At 39.6% G+C, this 20,314-nt stretch overlaps 1 protein-coding gene across 1 annotated transcript in view; it reads right to left on the bottom strand.

Moving 5' to 3' along the window:
• The window catches only part of LOC109697187 (uncharacterized), a 47,408-nt gene extending 36,382 nt beyond the window's left edge, over positions 1–11,026 (bottom strand). The window contains exon 1 of the mRNA XM_020180635.2: positions 5,393–11,026. Coding sequence (XP_020036224.2) covers positions 5,393–5,395 — 3 coding nt within the window. The 5' untranslated portion in view covers positions 5,396–11,026. The remainder of the gene's footprint in view (positions 1–5,392) is intronic.
• Positions 11,027–20,314: the final 9,288 nt, after the last annotated feature.

The raw sequence follows: 20,314 nt of genomic DNA, 5'->3' as shown, positions 1-20,314 counted from the left end.
CATGCCAGATGAGAAAGAGACTGTCTTTGCAAGAATGTCACATGATGATGGATCCATCAAATACTTCATTTCAGAGTCATCATGATCTCATTCTCCATCTACATTCACAAATCACACAGTACTTCTGACACCTCACTGGAACTATTTTTTAAATTGAGAGTAGAACATAAACACCTAGTTGGTAGTTGTTTCCAGCAATTGCATGTTGTACAGTGGGATTCTAGCACTTCCCATTGCACATTCCTACTACCTGTTCCCATAAAACTAACATCAAGTATCCTAAGACTGAATAGTGTTATTAATTCATGAGAAAAGGTCCATGTCTACTGGTATCTGGGAACCATTCTTGGCAAGAACTTGAATAATTTAACTGTAAAAGGGAGAAAGTGTTCAGAAGCAATTTATGCCAACAACAGCCTACTATAGGTAATGAATTTGCTTCCACTATAAAAATTATTATTTGCCATTTCTACAAAGTTCATGACATGAAGCCTATAGGATGGTAAACTAATATACACTCCCAGTGATAACTATGATTATTTACATTTTTCTGCTATGTTCCTTAGGGGGTTCCTACAGGAAGAGAGCCCAAAATACATGGCAACACTCACATGGTAAAAAGAGCACATAATATGCTGAAATTTTGTGCTAAGGTAAAAATATGCCATTTCTCGAGAGCTAGAATTTTTTAACATAAATAGGGCAGTCATAGGAAAAATGAGACAAGTATAATCAAATTCAAGATACAGAGCACTAAAGAGAATGGATGGACCATGCTCTGGATTACAACTCCAGAACCTCTCCCAAACCTACAACTAGACCACATCTGTGACTGGAACTATATAACTATGCACATCTTTGGTCCCCGCCCCAATTTTTTCACCTATTTAAATCTATACCTCACGTCTGTACCCTGCAGATGGTGGGAAGAGGCAGTGTTAAAGCTGCCTTATACCACAGCATAAGCCCCAGCTGTGAATTAATTCTCCTTTCCTGCCTTCACCATGCTTCTTTATTTGAAATTCAAGGTAATTACCTGTACCTAAAATGTGGACTCTGAGGAGCCTGGGCCCTGGGTCCAAAGTTCTATTTTCAGAATGAGAATATTGATTGCTGAAAAATCTCAGGCAGTGGAATTCATTTCTTTGGACTGTCTAAAGTAGAATCAAAGGATTGTAGGCAAGCATGTTGAACAAACTCCAAAGTGGTTATAGTATGTAGAAAGAAGTTAATATCAGTACAGACTTAGAAATCATCAAAGGACTGCATACAAAGTAGGAAGATGGATACACAAGAAGTTCACTGAAACCATCCATATAGGTGCTCAATAGAGGACAAGGACAAGAACAAAGAAATCACATTAAAGTGATGGAAAGTATGCAGCCAGAAGAGAAAGAAAGCCTTTTAAAATTCACAGAATGTGTCACCAGTATCTGAATTTTGTAAACTGTTGAAAGTTCTCTACAGAGAAACAAAATAATATAAGCAAACAACTTACATCACAAAAAGAAAAAGTGTTAAGAAATTAAGAAATAAAATTCTTTACTTTCTTCCGCACTATTGGTATTCAAGGAAAACCTTTGCTTGAAGACATCAAAAGTGAACTATGCACTAGGTGATACCTTGTAATAGGAAAAATTAGTAAGTACAGTTATATATGGATTGAATAACAATAGTGGGGAACATACCAATATGCCTGCCATATCCATGAAGCAGCATATCTTTAGATGAAATGCATGTAGCTTATTCAGAAAGGATTTCTCTTATTCAGAGATTACTAACAATACATTTTACACATACATGGTACTATAAAGAGGAACAGAAAATGTAATAATATAACTAATAAAGGACCACATTTGTCAGACAGGCTGAAGTGGTGTAGTGCTTGCCTTAGCAATCACAAGACCCTGAGTAAAAAAATAAGTAAATAAATAGATACATAAAGGATTACAGCAAGATTGTACTACACCACCTAAATGCACAGCACAACATATTGCTGAATTTATAATAACCATCCAAACTTCACATTAATAGAAGATCACCATTTACACAGAACAAAGGAACAGCAAAAGAAGAATAACAGGCAGAGAGGAAGGGGTGAGATGGGGGTGAGAGTAACATAAAGAAACAAGTAAGAAAAATGCTCAATACCTCAGGTCATCAGTATAGTACAAACATCAGCATATAAAAAAGCTGCTTAATGCTAAATAGGCAAGTATAATTAATTAGAACATTCGACCTATTGGCAAATCACAGAATAAGAAAACTTTCATAATACTTCAGGTAAATTCATGAACTATCAAAACTCCCTAGTAAATTTAAGTCATCCATACTCTACACAGCACCAATCAAAAACTCCCACCCTAAAGGAATATTCTGCAAATAGTGTAGAACACTAGGGCAACTTTACATAATGAAAAAGAGAAAAAGTTATTGGGGCAACCTCACCACAAGGGATATGGTTTATGGTCTTGAGTCTTTGTGAAAGATCTATTGCTGCAGAAACTGTTGTCCTACACCCATGTTAGGGTGAGGGAAATACTCAGTCATCTTCTGACATCCTATGACCTTACTGAGCTATCTTCATCTTTGTCAGCATACACTGAGTTGTATTAATTGCAATGTTTACTTTAAGAAACCTTCTGATCTCTTCCACCATTTTAGGTTTGCTTATCTACATGGTTTATGCCTAACTGCTGCCTATGAAATCTATTCACTGTGTACTTTCCTTCATGAACCATGCTTCAGTTTTGCTCAACTCCAGTGTCTTGCCTGAATTCACCTCACACAAGACATAAGTACCAAGAATGGACACTCAGGTAACATTACCAAACATTCCCCCAAAGACCTCAAATGATATTATTTGTGCTACATTTCTTTGTCATCACTTCTAATAACAAATATGTGGTGTTACCAACACCAACCAAATTACAAACACCAACTAATTGTCTTTCAATTCAAATCTGACACTGTCCAGACTTAGCACAGTCCCTCCAACTTCTGGGTAGTGTGAAACAGACACCAAGCCATAGAACATGTTTGCTATATCTGGTCACAAGTCACCTTCCTAAAGTCATGGTACCTACCACCCTGATACAAGTTACTAGAATAAATGCAAACATTGCCTCAATGGAGCTTAGGAAAACAACCAAATGCAATCCTATTGCATCAGTAATTTCAAGGATTTCAAAATCTCTTTGCTAGAAACTAACAAAAGGACTAAAATTTTTAATTTATACTACACACCCACATCACCTTCCAAATGCACCAACTTTTTGCCCTGTCAGGACAAATATAAAGGTGTTTTTCTCTATTCCTGGGCCTCCCATACTTGTCTTCATAGGCGCAAATTATACTCCGTCTAACCATGTACCTCAACACAAATAAAAGTGGTGGAATGAGAGTCTGAACTTGTAACACTCATAAGCATCAGCAATTAACTCACACTTCCAACCATTTCTGCACTACAAAAGAAGCACAGAACCAACATTGTTCCCATTACCCCCTTTGCAAACTCAGACATTCCCCTGCACTCTTCCCAAATGCCTTTTTGGCATCAAAATGATTATGAAGTAATCATTGCAAATATCTACAAAATGATTTGTTAGTAGTTGTAAGGTGAATTTGAGGAATCTGAGCCTGACTCATCAAACAAATCACACACTTGTGTCACCATAAGCTCATGAAGAACCCAGGTCCCTGTGCTTCCTTCCTATAATTCTAGCTGATCAGTGGACAGAGATCAGGAGGGTTTTTCTTCAAAGCCCATGCTAGCAAAAAGTTCTTGAACCCTATCTTTAGAAAAACCCAACAGAAAAAAAGGATAGTGGAGTCACTCAAGTGGTACCAAGCAAACATGAGGACCTGAATTCAAATTCCAGTGGAGACAAAAAAAGACTATTACATGCCAGTGTGGAAGTGCTGTGGGCCAGGGTCAAGGGTCCCTGCCTCCACAGGCCTGGGTACTGCCTCATGAGGCAGCTGATTGATAAGCCAAAGCCTGTATATAATATAGGATTTATTAGAGAAAGTAAAGGCTCCAGCTAGAGCACTACAGCAAAGCCAAAAGCCCATAGCTCACTGCACAGGTGAAGGCTGGGGCTTTTATGGACATTCTCTCTGTTAGGTTGGTTTTTCTCATTGGCCATGGATTCCTGGCCTTTCCCAAGTGAAGTGGTTTTGGCTACACCTTTATTGGGGGAGGAGAAACAATCTTTAGAGCATTTTGCTCATCAGCCCTGTGGCAGATCTATCAGACACTGTATCTTTCTTAGGATGCACAAATGCAGTTTACAGCTCCCTCTCAGGATGCAGGAATGCAGGCCTCAATCTGCTCAGGATGCAGGAATGATACTGCCTTCCATGGGGGATGGGATACTCACTCATCTGTCTTAAGTCTCCAGACCCGAAAAGACCACAAAGATCCTAGCACTGGTAGCTCCTTTCTGTAAACCTAGGTATTTGGCAGACTGATCAGGATGACAGTCAAAGTCAGCTAGGAAAACTACTTTAGGAGACCACCATCTCCAAAATATCCAGAGCAAAATAGACTCGAGATATGGTTCAAGCTCTTGAGCACTGCTCTGCAAATGCAAAAGTATGATTTTAAACGTAGGTCCCCCAAAACGAGAAATAAGGAAACAAGACCAAGATGATCACAGGAGAAAACTGTTCTTGCCAATCTCCACGTCTGCCCACTCCCAATTTATTTCTTCACCTTGTTTCTCCTCTCTGAGAGCAAATAGCCCGTTCTGTCTTAGATGCCTACATACCTTACTTTGGGGCTTTCCCCCTAGAGTAATTCTTTTAAAGTCATGGTCTAAATTAATTAGCATTTCATTATAAAACCATATTCAAAAAACAACTTGTGGACAATTAACACTTAAGTCAGGAAGGGCAAGGTGTCCCCTCCACTCAGAAGCCACGGGAACATGTGGATTCGCCGAAATTTAGGGACTAATTAGCAGCACTAGAAGCAGTGCATTGAGAGGACAGGGCATAGAGTTTAAACCAGGCTTTCCTTGAACTTGATGGGCTCAAAGGGAAGCCAGGTCCCAGTAAGGACTTATGAGGACACTGCTCTGGAGCGCCCTGTCCCGGCACAAACTCCTTAAGTATTAATGAGACGCCAAGACACCTCAGTCTGCGGGATAGGAATTTGCAGACAGTCTCCCAGCAGGGCTGTGGGCTGGCATTAAGTCACCTCGAAAGGACACAAGATGGAAACAAGGCTCCCAGTACAGCGGCGCCCTCCAGTTTCCCGCGGACCCAAAGACTCAACCACGTGACCAGGGCGCAGACACCGGAATAGACCGGGCCCAGTCAACACCACCGCTGCTTTGGATCCAACAGCCCTTCAATCCAGCACTGCAGATGCCCAGCCCCCTCTCACCATTTCCCGCTCTGACGCGTCCGCGTGACCTCACTATGGTCCTGCGGTCAGAAGATTTCACACGGCTGCTGGAGCTGCGTAGCCTGAGCAATGGCCCCCAAGCAGGCGCATGGCAAATATGGCGATGATGAGGAAGGCATCGTGAATCGCCTAACACCGTCGCTCCTCATTGGACGGGAGGTGCAGACCATTCAACACCTGCTCTGATTGGCTACTGGATGGAGGGCCCACCCCCAAACCTTTGAGTGATGGAAAGTTGGAGTGGGCGGAGGTGCTAAACTGGTGAGTTGAAAATGAAAAACTCCAGCAGCCCTTGCCAGTCAGGCTTCCTTTGTTGGAGGTATATTTTGCTTTGTCAAATAATTACATTCAGCAGAACTTGTCCTTGCCCTCTGGACCCAGCGCCTGCTTCTTGTACTCTCTGTGACCTTATTGCATACTCCTCCTGAAAATGGGACAACAGATTTACTCAGAGAATTCTAGACTCGATATGGCTTGGAGAAAATTCATTATGTCTGTTAAGGAGGGGAGACTCAGGTAGGCTAGGACACAGGTAATTGATGTTGGGCTGATGGTCAAACTCTGGAAACTGGAATGAAGCAGATGTCCAGGGATTTCTCAAACCTCATGTTTCAATCTAATCATTTGCATCCAGAATATAAAAACACATTGCCAAAAAAAGTAATTTACTTATTTCATGTATGGACCCTACCACCAAAAGAACTCTATAAAATAGACTGGAGATGTGTTTGGAGCAGTTGAGCACCTCCTCTGTGAATGCTAAGCTATGAGTTCAAACTTTCAGTCCCCAAAAATACAACAAGGAAGCAAACAAAACCAAGATGATCACAGGAGAAAACTGATTTTGCCAATCTCCATGTCTGTCTACACCCAAATCCTTTCTTCTCCTGTTTTTCCCTCTATTTGAGAGCAAATCACCTTTCTTTTGTGCCTTTCCATCTAAAGTACTACTTTTAAAATCACAGTCTAAGTTAATTACCATTTCATTACAGAAAAATATTCTAATTTCTGTGGGAAATTAACTGTTAAGTCAGGAAGGGCAAAAAGTGTCCTGGCCACTCAAAGCCAAACCAGGCACATGTAGATCTGCATTTACTAGAATCTAACAATGTGCAGAATTTGTGGAAATTCAGGTACTTATTGGCAGCACTAAGGAGTACTGGATTTACGACTGTGGAGAGCAGGCGACTGTGCACAGTTGACCTCAGGCAGGAGGTAAGTTGCTCATTCACACACTTTATTGCAGGGGGTTACAACCTGTGCCTCATACCCCCTCAGCCTTCCTCAAGCTGTGCTCACCTTGCCATGTGTATCTTACACCTCTGGCAGCTGGCTCCTAACTGGTCCTGGGTAGTTCTGTCTCAACATGACTCTAGAATGCCCAGGGAATCCAACAGGCCATTTGGGTATTTGGTCCACTTTGTCTGGGTCTGCTCTTGACCTGTGATGTGTGTTGCTGGTCAGGAGGAAGTGGCATTGGTCTCCTGGTGAATGGGGTTTAAATATTTGTAGCAGACTGGTTTATGGGCACCACTTTAAGGTTACCTGATTTGCAAATCAGCCCCAACTTAGGGTTAGATGATTTGCATATCAGCACCAGCTTAGGGTTGGCTGATTTGCTAATGGGGCACCACATGATATTTGTTTATATCCTAGGGCATACAAGTGCACATACATCATTTTCCTGTGGGTTTTACAATGTTATATATTTTTATATAATTTTTCAATGTTTAATGCACAGCAAACATAATACTCATAACAAGGACACAGAGCAGAGTTTACCCCATGCTTCCCTTTAACCTGAAGGAATCAAAGGGAATCCCGGTCACAGTAAGGAGTTAGGAGGACACTGCAAATGAGGGCCTTGGCCCAGCACAAACTGCATTAAGTACACAGTGGTATCCCCAGCCACCTGATAGCCATATAGGGATTTGCAGGCAGAAACTCCCAGCAGGTCTGTGAGCTGGGATGAAGTCACCTCACACAGACACAGGATTGGTTAAAGACCCTCAGTCCACCACCATGCTAAGTTGGCAGAGGATCTAAGGCCCCAACAGTGTGATTAGGGCACAGTTTGTGGAACCCACAAGACAGGGCCCAGTCAAAAACACTACTTCTCCTTGCTCAAACAGTCCCTCCACACAGCACAGCATATGCCAATCCATCACTCACCATTTCCCTATTCTGATGCTTCCAGATGACCTCCCTATGGTCCTGAAGTCAGAAGATTTCACACAGCACCTGAAGCTGGGTAACCTGGCAACTCTCCAGCAGACACATGGCAAATATGGTGATAATGTGCTCTGTAACATAGACCTCCTAACACTGTCTCCAAAATACTTAAGATTACAAGTGGGTGTCTCCAATCCCTGGCTTTAATTCCCATTTCATTGTGCTTATACCCTGTCTGCCATTTTGTTTTTACTATTAGAATATCAAATAAATTTATTTACATTTTTATTAGTTCTTTCACTTTGTACTGTATATTTGCACTTTATGTTAATTCAGTTTGTTTCTTCTGTGTGTGTGTTACTATGAGTTTAGACAAAGACCTTGTAATTGCTAGGAAAGCTGTCCAGTAGTGAGCTACATCCCAAACATACTTTTATTTTGAGAAAGAATCTCACTAAATAACCATGACTGGCATCCAACTGAAAATCTTTGTGCAACATCTCCCCACCCCCGCCCAGTGGCTGGTATTTTAACTGTGTACCAACACAACTGAATCTTTCATCCACATTTTTGTGATTCTGGTATTTGAACTTTGGCATAGCACTCTCTCAGCAGGCATATCAATGGCCCGCACTACACTGTCCAATAACATTACACAGGTTCAGGGTCAAGGCAGGTATCATGGAATGCTCCAGGGTCTTCCCTCCCATACCATACTTAGTGTCTCTCATTCATCATTTCTTCTCAGCAACCATAAGCACCCAGTTCTTACATTTATATATGATAACAAATGTGAATAAATGATTTTGCACTCTGGAGGCATGTCTCAAGTGTTAGATCATGTGCTTAGCAAAATTCACTCCCTAACTTTAATCCCCAGTATACCAAATGGAGAGAAAGGATTTACTGTATTAATTCTATTCAGTACTATTTCTTCTAGGATCTTTATTTCTGACCACCTTTTCCTTCTCTCCAAAAATTCATTTCAAGTTTTGCAATACTAGTGCATATGTGACATATTCTATAAATAATATTCAATTTTCATTCTCTCATTCAGAATGAATAATTTCAATTGCTTTAGGAAGAGGTGTACAACCAGAGAGCTCCCACAAGAGAAGATTCTCAAAATCCAAGTTATCTCTTAAATATGTGGAGGAGGTGTGGCTTAAGAAGTAGAGCACCTGCTTTACAAGTGCAAAGCCTTGAGTTCAAAATCCAATTCTACCCAAAAATGTGTAATACATTTTTGTGGTAGCACTAAAGAGATTCTGAAAATTGTCAATTATAATATGATTTTGTAAAGTTTTCAAAAATGAAGTGCCTGAAATCACAATTTCAGACACAACGCAAAAAAATGGAGTTTTTTTATAAACTGATAATCGTGACACTGAGAATAAAATTATAATTCAGAAATATCATAGTGTGTGCCGGTTTGTGGTGGCTCATGCCTGTCAACTCATCTACTCAGGAGACAAAGATTGGTAGGATACTGGTTTGACACCAATCTGGGCAAAAAGTTAATGTAACATCATCTCAGACAATAACTCTGTATGGTGGTATATGCAAATAATTCCACCTACATGGGAGATTATAGTATGAGGAAGCCATAGACAAAATGGGAGACCCTAATTGAAAAATAACTAAAATAGCACTAAATAACATGGGAGCCTGGCCTTTACAATTTCTGACATGCTCCCACACTTCCCCAAAGGCTCATGATTTGCCTCAACAATGATTAACAGAATTAATCAGTGCAAACAATGCAACTCTACAACAAGTGAATTTTTTTGGAGGGGGTGGTACTGGGGTTGAACTCAAGGCCTCACACCTGATAGACTGGCACTCTACCACTTAAGTCACTCCACAAGCACTCCAAATTTTTTTGAGTCTTGTTTTCTCCTTAACAGCAAAGCTCTTCTGTGTAACAATTGCGGTGCCTGCATACCTTACTTTTGGGGAAATCATGTCCTTCATTAACCATGTCATTATAAAATGAGAAACAGTCTGAGAACAGTAACAGGTATGTGAGAGGAGGGACCAAGTCCCCTCTCCCCTGCAAGAACAACCATGTATGCATGTGCTCACTCATTTCCAATCTTTCTGGTAATATGGGGGATATGTAGACAATCAGGGATTAGTGGTGTCACTAAGAATCCGGGGCCTCAGATGACAGTCTCTGGATTTAAGTACTGTTTACTCTGAACCTGGAAGCCTCATGGGAAATGCAGAAACTCACCTTAGAGAAAGAGCAGAGAGTATTCACTGCATTGCAATGCTCCTTCCCCACAAAAACTAAATAAACAAGCCCAGAGTGTCAAATGAATACCCTGAAACACCATACTGGTAGCCTCATGTTTCCTGTGGAGGTGTCCAGCAAGGACAGTAGAGTAGGATGAATCACTTCACATGGACAGTACAGAGAGTTCAGAGAGTCCAATGCCTTGCAGCTATTACCTGGACAGTATCTGCATTTCCATGCATAGTGCTGGTTGAATCACACGGCAAGATTTCTATGATTAAATTCTCTGAAGAACAGGCTTAAGACTAAAACAGAGTTAGGCAGCTTCAGGAAAAAGGTCTTATGTTTTTGGCAGTTTGTTCAGGTCATAACCTTAAACTGACTTCATGTGACATCTCCCTTCTGGCAAATAGTAAGGTGCTGAAGGAGAGATCATTTCAGTGTTGAAGGAGGGGCACAAGGCTATGGCAAACGCCCAGGCTAAATCCTTACCTGCTACTAAAACAACCAAGAGACTTCTCTATGGGGTGCTTCCAAGCAATGTGCAATGCTATGGATTATGCCTAACCTTAGAATAGGCATTTTCTTGTGGACTTGGATAAAGCAGTCACTTTTTCTGAGCTACAAAAAGAATTAGATTTAGTCCATCTTGATTCCTGTGCAGAATATTGCTGGCATCATACACCCACTGTGTTGGCACATTTAATTTTGTTGTCTGAAAATGAGAAGACTGTCTAAAGAGGTATCTGAAAATCTATGCCATGAAGCCAATTTTCTAATTGCAGCTACCAGAAGTATTACATTAGGACTTCTTTCATTTGCTGATACAGGTCTCACATAAAATGATGAAGATGCACATCACTGTGATATCAGGATTAAGTAAAATGGTAACAGTTCTTACAAGTAATCAAAGTGACCTATTAATGGCATGAAAATATGAGTACTAATCCCATTTGGTAAAGGTAAATTTCATCATATTCAGAATACTGAAATGCTGTAAGACAAAATGTAAACATTTGTTTAACTTCAGGGCTGCTGGAGTGGCTAAAGTGGTAGGGTGCCTGCCTACCAAATGTGAGGCCCTGAGTTCAAACCCCATACTACCAAATATTTTTTAAATTCAGTGAGCAACAAACAAACAAAATATAACATTTCTTAATGGATATAAAGTACAGAGAAATGTAAAGTATGACATGAATAATACTGAATGTGAAGTGGGAAGAAAAGAAATATAAATTGTCTTTATATTCACCTATAGGTAAGTTTTTGTTCATTAAATATTTAATAGCCATAATATATTTTATATGATCCTTGTTTTGACTATGAAGAAAGATTATTAGAGACAGAATGACAAAGAAAACACATGAAACCATATCGGATCAGTAATACGTAAAACACAGAGTATTTAACTAAGATTGAATGAAGGAATCAGTATCTACACAGTCATTAATAAATGTGAAGATGGTGGTGTGGACTGGTGGCAGCAGTGAATTATTAGTACCTCTGAGGCATAAAGCCAGACAGCTGTTGAGGTGTTATCTTTCAAGATGGGCATTGGAGGGAAATCACTGAAGGTTCAGCTGTTGACAGCACGCTATACAAACTACAAAATTGCACATCAGGAGAGAGGGAGAAAAACAAGTGTAAGCCTACAGAATGCATAGGGTCAGAGGGCACACTTTAGTATACAAAACTAACGATCTTACAAAATATGCAGTGTGGTTTCATGAAAAATAGAAATATATTAACATCACAGTACATACATAGTACACGCTGGGAGAGAAAGAACACCTAGGCATGTAGCACAGGGATGGGTTGAAATAAAAGAAGCTAGAGACTCAGGAACCACAATAAACACTGCTCTCAGCACAGAGTCAAAGGACACATGCAGTCTGTATAACATGCTGGAACTAGGAAAGTTCTCTCTTCTTCTAGGCATTCAATCAAGGTGCAATGGTGGGAGGCCATTTTAATAAGCTCCTGAATCTGGAACTTTATCATTGTCCTATCTCTGGGAACTCCCAGAAACTGTCAGTTGCTGAACCAGAGAGTGTGGGCTTTCAGTACTGGTCTAGCTATAGGGGCAAGGCTTCAAGTGAAATCATGGCCAGAGGTTCATGTGCTGGAAACTGGTCAGATATGAAGGGAACAGAGTAAATCTCTTCCCATTTGGGCCAGTGGTAGGGAAGCATAAAAAAGAAAAATACGTATGTTTATATTGGTGGACAATAGAGAAATTCTGGTCATTAAGCCAACCTATAATTAATAGCAATTTATAGGGCTAGTGGAGTGGCTCAAGTGTTAGAGCACCTTCCTAGCAAACATGAGGTCTTGAGCTCAAACCCCAGTATCACCAAAACAAATAAAAATGAGTCTTTTAAAGGCAAACACCTTACACATCATTTGGTGTTTATCTACAGAAATGAATGGATTTATCCTACAGGGGTAGGATTGTAAATTTGCTTGGACAAATCATCTGGTGACAACCAACTTAATGAAAGTCAGGGATCCAATGAACTAGTGGGATGGGAAGTCTTAATATTTGATTGTCTCACCAAAGAACATGTTAAGGTGAAAAAAATGCTGGTATGTAAGCCATGCCCACTATGCAAGTTCTTTAGGGCTATGGGCATTGTAAAGAGGGGCAAGTACAGTGTAACCATGAAATACATTGGCTGATGCTGGCATACAACCCCTAAATGGACCAGTAGTACAAAGACACAAGCAGTTTTCCTTCAACTAGGAAATAAAACTTCTTATAGAAACCACTACTCAATTAGTCTCATGAGTTCTGCCTTTCTGAGACCCCTCCTGTGTATATAGGAGCTTTTCTCCTCTTTCCTCTCTTCTGACATAAAATCCTACTCTCTTGCTTACCCTGTTGTCTGTGACTATCATTCTTTGACTGCATGAGACAATGTTCCAGGCAACTACTCTAGCACACCTGACACCAGACCACAGCAACAATTGTGGCTTTTGTCTGTATTAAATGATCAATGTTGACCTGGCTGCTGGTGGCTCATACCAATAATTTTTGTAACGTGGGAGGCTGAGATCAGGAGGATTGCAGCCAGAGCTAAGCTAAGCAAATAAGGGATGGAGACCCCAGAGGAAAATGGACTGGGAGTGTGGCTGAATCAGTAAAGTACTTGGTTTGGATGCATGAAAACCTGAGTTCACACCCCAGTGCCACCAAAAAAAAAGTCAGCAGCATTGGTGTGATGACCATACATAAGGTGCGATAGAGAGTACAGGGCTGAGGCCAATGACTGTAAACTGAAGTCAGTCTTGGACTGTGAATAGAGGATGAGAAGTCCCCTCTGGTGGTTTCTGCTCACTTGCCCTCCTGCAGCTGCTGAGAACAGCTACAGAAGGAGTGCTGACAATGGGAAACTGTTGAGAACTGGAAAGAAGGAGACAGACACATTGACATGAAGGGGTGATCTTTTCATTTCTGAGGTTTTAACTCTCAGTACCATGGAGCTGATTTCTCAAAACTGTTCATCTTGGCATGCATAGATTCCAGGAATCAGATCATATACCTATAGGATTACAAATCTCTGAAGGACAAGCATATAGAAAGAGATTTACACATTTCATGTAAGAACTTATGAAAATGACAATTTCTTCAGTTCAGAACCTTAAGTATAACATGAATAGTATTAAATGTGCAGTGGGAAGGAAAAAAGTACAGAGACTTTATTTGCAATTATAAGTAACTTTTGTTTCCTAAAATTGTAAGAACACAACCACAATGTTTTATGAAAACTTGTTGCAAATGCAGAAAAAAAACTTTTAATACAGGCACAAATGACAAAGAAAAAAGCAATCAAAATATACCAGTAGGGAAAAAAAGGCACAAGAGCACAAGACTGAAAGGAAGGCATAACTACATAACAGGCATTAATAAATGTGAAGGTGGTAGACTAGTGGCGTCAGCTTTCCCCAGTATTCCTGAGACATAGAGGCTAAATACAGTGAGCAGCAAATTTTATGATGTGTGAGGGTGAGAAGACATTGAATATTCAGGAGTCAACAAAACCATCTACAAACTTCAAAAAATGTGGCCAGGAGAGGGAGAAAGTTTAAGCATGGGGAATGTACAGTGACAGAAGACAGACTAACATAAAAGAAAGAACCTCAGAAAACAGGCACTACAGTTTCATAGGAAATGGACAAAAATATTTTTTAAATACACAAATATGTCCTAATGCACACTGAGAGACAAAGAGAGTTTTAGTGTGTGGCATAGTGTAGGGCCTCAGAGGAAAGAAAAAGAACCTTAGATTTGAAAAAAAAAACAACTGTGTTAATTTGTGAAAAGATTTACTCTAAGGACACCTGCAGTCTGCATAACAAATTGGCTCAGAGAAATTTTGCTCTTCTTGGCATTCATTTGAAGTACAGTAGTGGGAGAACATTTTAGAAATCAATGTTCTTACCTTAAGTGACTCCAGCAATGTCAGGGGCTGGAATAGTGAGTGCTGGCCTGGAGGGTAGGTCAAGCTGTACAGTGAAGGATTTCAGTAACATTAAACATCTGTGTTCAGATGCACAAGGGATAGAGAAAATATCTTCCAACTTGGGGCATCAGAAGGGAAGTTCACTGAGATGTGGGGAGGTAGGATAAACAGTTGAAAGTGACTATGTGTGCAAGTCAAGTTGTAGAAAGTAGTAAGTCTTCAGAGTTATGGATGCCATGGCTTGCAATGTTTCTCATTGCATCTCCCCTTAGGGCTTCCTAGTGCCATGACCAAACATTTATAGGTGATTGAAGCTAGAACAAGCAGATGGAGAGCTCAGTTATGCTTTACCTGTTCTGTGAACCAGAAAAACTCAGAATAAACACAATCAGATATGCACACAAACCACACCTTCTGGCTAATAGGCAAACACTACAAATAGGACAGAAACGGTAGCCAAATTATTTTCTTAAAAAAATGCTTAAACTAAATGCAAACAGAAACTGCTAACAGGAATATAGAGGAATGTCATCAGCAAACAGCACATGTGGTCACACATGTACACAAGATAAAGGGCATATAAGGAGAGTTGGAGATTTTTGGTGCCACTCCTTGGTAAAAGAATTCACCAAGAAAAGAAATTAAGATAAGGAAGAGGTTTATTTGGGAAGCAGTGGGCAACTGAACTCAGGGTGGTCCTGCTGTATCTCTGATATGAGAGTTGGGCAGGTTTGTTTATGTGATGCAAAGAAAGAAAATCAAAGGTGCACCCTCTAGCAGGAGGGTGGGAAGAGTCAAATAGGAATATTGGACTGGGGGTGCTGAGAACTCAAGCTTTTCTTGTAGTCTGTACAGATGGGGATGATTATTCCTGGAAAAGGTTTATATGTTATTAACTCTCACAGTGAGAGCTAGATGGTGGTGGCTGAAGCATGTAATCCTAATTGTTAGGTTGAGTATGGGACACCACATGAGGACTGTAAACTTCCTCATCAGAGTTGGCTTACTGAAAACTCTACACATGGCCCTAAAGAATAACAAAAATTCACCTTTAGCCAATTTCTAGAAATTGCCCACACATCCTCATAGAAAGACACCTGGTGTAAGTTGTTAACGAGCATTCTCTAATGAGGAGAAAAAATAGAAGCTATGAACTTATATTACATAAAGACAATGGTATAAAATTGGTAAAGAGATGTGGAAGAAATGAAAGAATTGTGAGGAAAGGACATGCAGGGAGATGGCGCTAATGCCAGCACAGGTTTAATTTGGACAAAAGCCTAGAGCTTCTGGGAAACAAAGTGAGAAAGTGTTTGAAGAAGGGAAGGTCACAGTGGGCATGAACAAAGGGTCCCAGCAGAGGGAGGACACAGGGCATCCACTTAGCCCAGGAGGACCACTGTCCCCAGCTGTCCATGTTTTGTTGTGGGAGATTGGTAGCACATTCTGGAAGTCTCATGGTGGCATCATGAATGATTATGGTACGGTCGAATTAAAGCAGCATTGACATAAAAACAGCATTCTTTGTACAATGTTTCAGGTGTCAACCTGCATTAAGCAATTCAGGCCTTGGGAAATAAATCCAGACATGCAGTTAAATTCACACAGGCCAATGGCCATCAGCATGAGAAGGAAAAACAATGGAATTTGGTACAGACACTGGCTGTGGGTTTAAGTAGACAAAAGAACTGAGGGCAAGGGACAAAGGCATGCATAGCAAATGGTTCCAACCACAGGTGTGACATGGTTGGTCACCATTTATGCCCCTGTTCCGGGACAGGTTCCAGAGTGGTTATCTGGAGGGTATTCCACCTAAGTAATTTAAGCCATAAGTACTTGTTATTTAAGTCTGAAACTAGAAATGCCTTTATTAAGTAGAATACAGAGTAAGTAAAATTCAGAATACTCCCAGTTAAATAGACCCGGTAGGTTAAAATAATTCCATGAACATGGACTACAAAAACATAATTTGTCTTTACTTAAATAGAAGGCCTTAGCAAAAATACAAGTTTACCATTTATCAGAGGTGCCTGTAAGAAATTGGATGTCCACTATCCCTGTGTAAGATCACACCTTTAAAACCTCTTGGCTTTAGTAACATCTGTGAGGTCTGGCACAGGTGACTTCATCTGGATTGAGACAGCTTTCCCCTCTTTTCTCCAAACTGTGAAGAATCTCTTCTGATGATTTCATCAATTAACCATTCTGGTTAATGAAGTCCCTTGTTGAGCTTTTCTAGGATGTCCCACAATGGAGAGGAAGCATCAGGCAGGTCAGGTGGGAATCAGTGCCAATTAAGACAAGCTTGGACAAATCATAAGTGACAAAAGAGGTTTAGAAGAAGTGGCCTTACCTGGCATCCATTTTAGATCTGTCTGGACTTCAGATGATATCCTGTCAACTTAAATATGCTGCAGAATGTCAACAGACAACAGGTAAAAGTTTTACAAAGAGTCGACAAAAGCAAATATGTAAAATGCTGACTCCATTGAAAAAGAGGCATTTGGAAGAGTCCTTTTTGGGGTTTAATTGCAAGTTCTCCAAAGAAGGACCCACAATGTGAATGAAAACACGTAGAAGAGCTATCGTTAAAGTACTGAAAAGTAGTTTGGGAATTGTGAGAACAATTAGTTATTTCCATTGCAGACATCATTTTTAGCAAAATTATTGTGACTGACAGCATTAAAACAGCTGTACCAAATGTTCCTTGTTACAATTAGGAAAACATGGACACAAGCTTGCAAAAGTCTAGCATCATTAACTTTACATCTCTTCCAAGTTAGGGAGACAATGCCTATGATGTCAAATAGCCTTATTTTCTTATACATTTTATAACTAATATACAGCCAAATAAGTGTTACAAATATAGGCCAGTCTTTAAAGAGCAGGATTGCCTAAATGTGAGAGTTTTTGTGACTACAAACAGCACAACTGTCAAAAGTTTCATTAACCAATTTATATGCCAAAATTTAGTTGTCACACTTGAATAAAAGGTCCTTTTAGATGAACTGACAGTTTTAACTTTGCAAATGTTTATGTAGTATTTAGACAAAGTCTAGACACAGAACACAGGTATAGGGTGGTCATTTAAGAGACCTTCACATAAACAAGTATTTAAATGAACTCTGATTTGGTAGTGTTTAAAAGCTTCACAAGATCAACAGAAAAAACAAGGATTTACCTTGATAAAACCTTTCCCTTCAACCACATTTTACACATCTTACTTGGGGCAGAATAATATTAAAAAAGGCCTTGTCTCTATGGACATAGAGAATTAAGTTTAGTTTAACATGACCCTGTAAAATCTTTTAGGCAACTCTTAGATTACACTCAACTTTACTTTCTTTTTTCCTTTAAACTTTTCCCTCAAAATACATACTCAATACAATTTATATCCTTTTTACTTTTTGATTTGTTGACTTTGTAATCATATTTTTAAATGAATTTTATAAAAATTTTTAAATTTAAATAAAATTGTTTTTCCAATTACCCTTGTTTTTACTCTGCAGACCCATGAAGAGAGGTGACTTTAAACTGTTTATCTATAAGTAACTTAAATACTTTTGTTAATAGATCTAACTGTTACCATAGCTATCAGGTTTTTTTTTATCTAACAAGTTACTCATACAACAAACATACACATAATTCACCCAATGGCACACAAAACAATTACATTAACTCTGAGTACACTCAAAGATATTGAAGGCTTTACATTTACCACGTGAGGGTGTTTTCAATAATCTCTAATAATAGTTTACCTTGGGCTACAGTAGCTTTGTTATTAGGCAAATCTTTAAAGTAAATTTAGGGAGCCCAGTCTTGTGTGTAGGGTTGGCATCCCATATACTTGCATTAACAAAGGATTAGTGGATGCACAAATCCACCATCATATTTCATAGTAAAATTTTTTAAATTAGAATTTGTATGACAGACTGAGAAAAGGGCAGACTTGTGGTAAAATGGATTACATCTCCATTGTAACTGGTGATAGAAAGCATGGAAAAGGTAGAATGAATTAAAACCTGAAGGGTTAATTTTAGGTAAGAAGCCTGGTGCAAAAAAATTCCAATGCCTTATTGTATCCATAGCAGAACTTAAAAAGGCTGTCCTTTTGCCTTTCATAATGCCATAACATTGAAACCTGAAAATTTAAAGTTAAATACATGAGGCATTATTAGACATAGAATTAAAATTCTGCCTTTGGTCACTACAGTTTGTGTTCAAGTGAGGCTGAGGGCATGGGTCCATAATCCCTACAGTATGGTGCCTTGGTCAAGAATGAACAGGCCAGCCAAAGGTCACAACTTCCATCAACCTGGATATAGCCTGTTCCCTCTCCTGGTCTTCCCATGTCTGCAATGGGAAAACAGCCTGTCTCAAAGCAAGACTTAATGGAGAAAAATTATGTGATAATTATGATTATTTCCATGTTTCTCCTACATTCCTTAGAGGGATCCTGTAGGATGAGAGTCCAAAATACATGGCAATGCTCATGTGGTAAAAACAGCAAATAATATGCTGATTTTTTGTGATAAAGTAACAATATGCAGTTTGTGGAGAACTGGCATTTCTTTAACATAAGTTGGGCAGAGTCATGGGGAAAATGAGACAAATATACTCAAATTCAAGATACAGAGCATGAAATATTAAGATCTAGTTTTTGGTTACTGTTAATGCTTGCAAAAACATTATTTTGGAGACAGTAATACAGCCTACTGCATGCAATTTCATATTTTAGATGCTGAGACCTAATATAAATATGGAAGAAGTAAACTGGAGTAACTTCAGAATACAGGACACTATGAATCATGAGCATTCATCCTTTTTCCTGAATGAGGTCTTGTGGGCACCACATAAAGTCTATAGCTGTGGATATCAAATGCCTGTGTAAACACTGAAATGGGAAAGATAAAATTTGAACACTTTAGAAATCACAGAGCTGGTGGAGTGGCTTAAGTGAGAAAGGGCCTTGAGTTCAAACCATAGGACCACTATAAACAATAAACCAGAAATCATGAAATACCTGTTCAATATGATAGTGCAAATTTTCCTCATGAGAGAGAGAAAGATGGTGAAGGAACAGGAAAATGGAAAAACTGTTGCATGAAGATCATATCATGTCCTCTCTTCACACACAAGGAAAAAATAACAACAAATATGAAGAGAGAGAAATGTGGATCGTCAGTCAAAAAGCATTGCAGTTCCTCAGACTGCTTTTGCTAAAAAGCATGGACTCCATACTCGCCCCATGAATTAACCAAAAGCAGGAAAAAACATGGCACCTCTCCATTTTCAATCAGTCTTTTCTCTGAGCCATTCTCTGCAGTCACCTTGCAACCCCCTTGGAATCTAGGAAGGAGAAGATAGATGTTTTCTTCATGACCTGAAAACAAATCTTCCCCCAACAATAGACCCTTCTTGGATGGACCATGCTCCAAATAACAACTCCAGAACCTCTCCCAAACCTACAACTGAATTATAACTAGACCACACCTGTGACTGTAACTGTTAAACTATGCAGATGTTTGGTCTCTGCTCCCAATTCTTTGCCTATTTAAATCTATATCTCATGTCTGTACCCTGCAGATGGTGAACATGAGCTCAGTGCTTATGCTGACTCATCCCACAGCACATCTCCTAGCTGTGTAGTAATTCTCCTTTCCATGCCTTCACCATGCTCCTTTATTTGAAACTGAAGGGTAATTAGCTGGACCAAGAATGTGGACTCTGAGGAGCCTGGGCCCTGGATCCAAAGTTCTATTTTCAGAAAGAGAATACTGACTGCTGAAAAATCTCAGGCAGTGGACTCATTTCACAAAGCCTTTCTTGGGACTGTCTACAATCAAAGGATTGTAGGCAAGCATGTTGAATAAACACCAAAGTGGAAAAACTATGTACAAAGAAGTTAATATCAACACACTTAGAAATCATCAAAGGATTGCATAGAAAGTATGAAGACGGATACACAAGAAATTCAAGGAAACCATTACTACAGGTGCTGAACAGAGGACAAGAACAAAGAATTAA

Source organism: Castor canadensis, chromosome 14 (assembly GCF_047511655.1).
Source record: "Castor canadensis chromosome 14, mCasCan1.hap1v2, whole genome shotgun sequence".
Lineage (NCBI taxonomy): Eukaryota > Metazoa > Chordata > Mammalia > Rodentia > Castoridae > Castor > Castor canadensis.
This window is presented reverse-complemented; position numbering and strand designations above follow the sequence as displayed.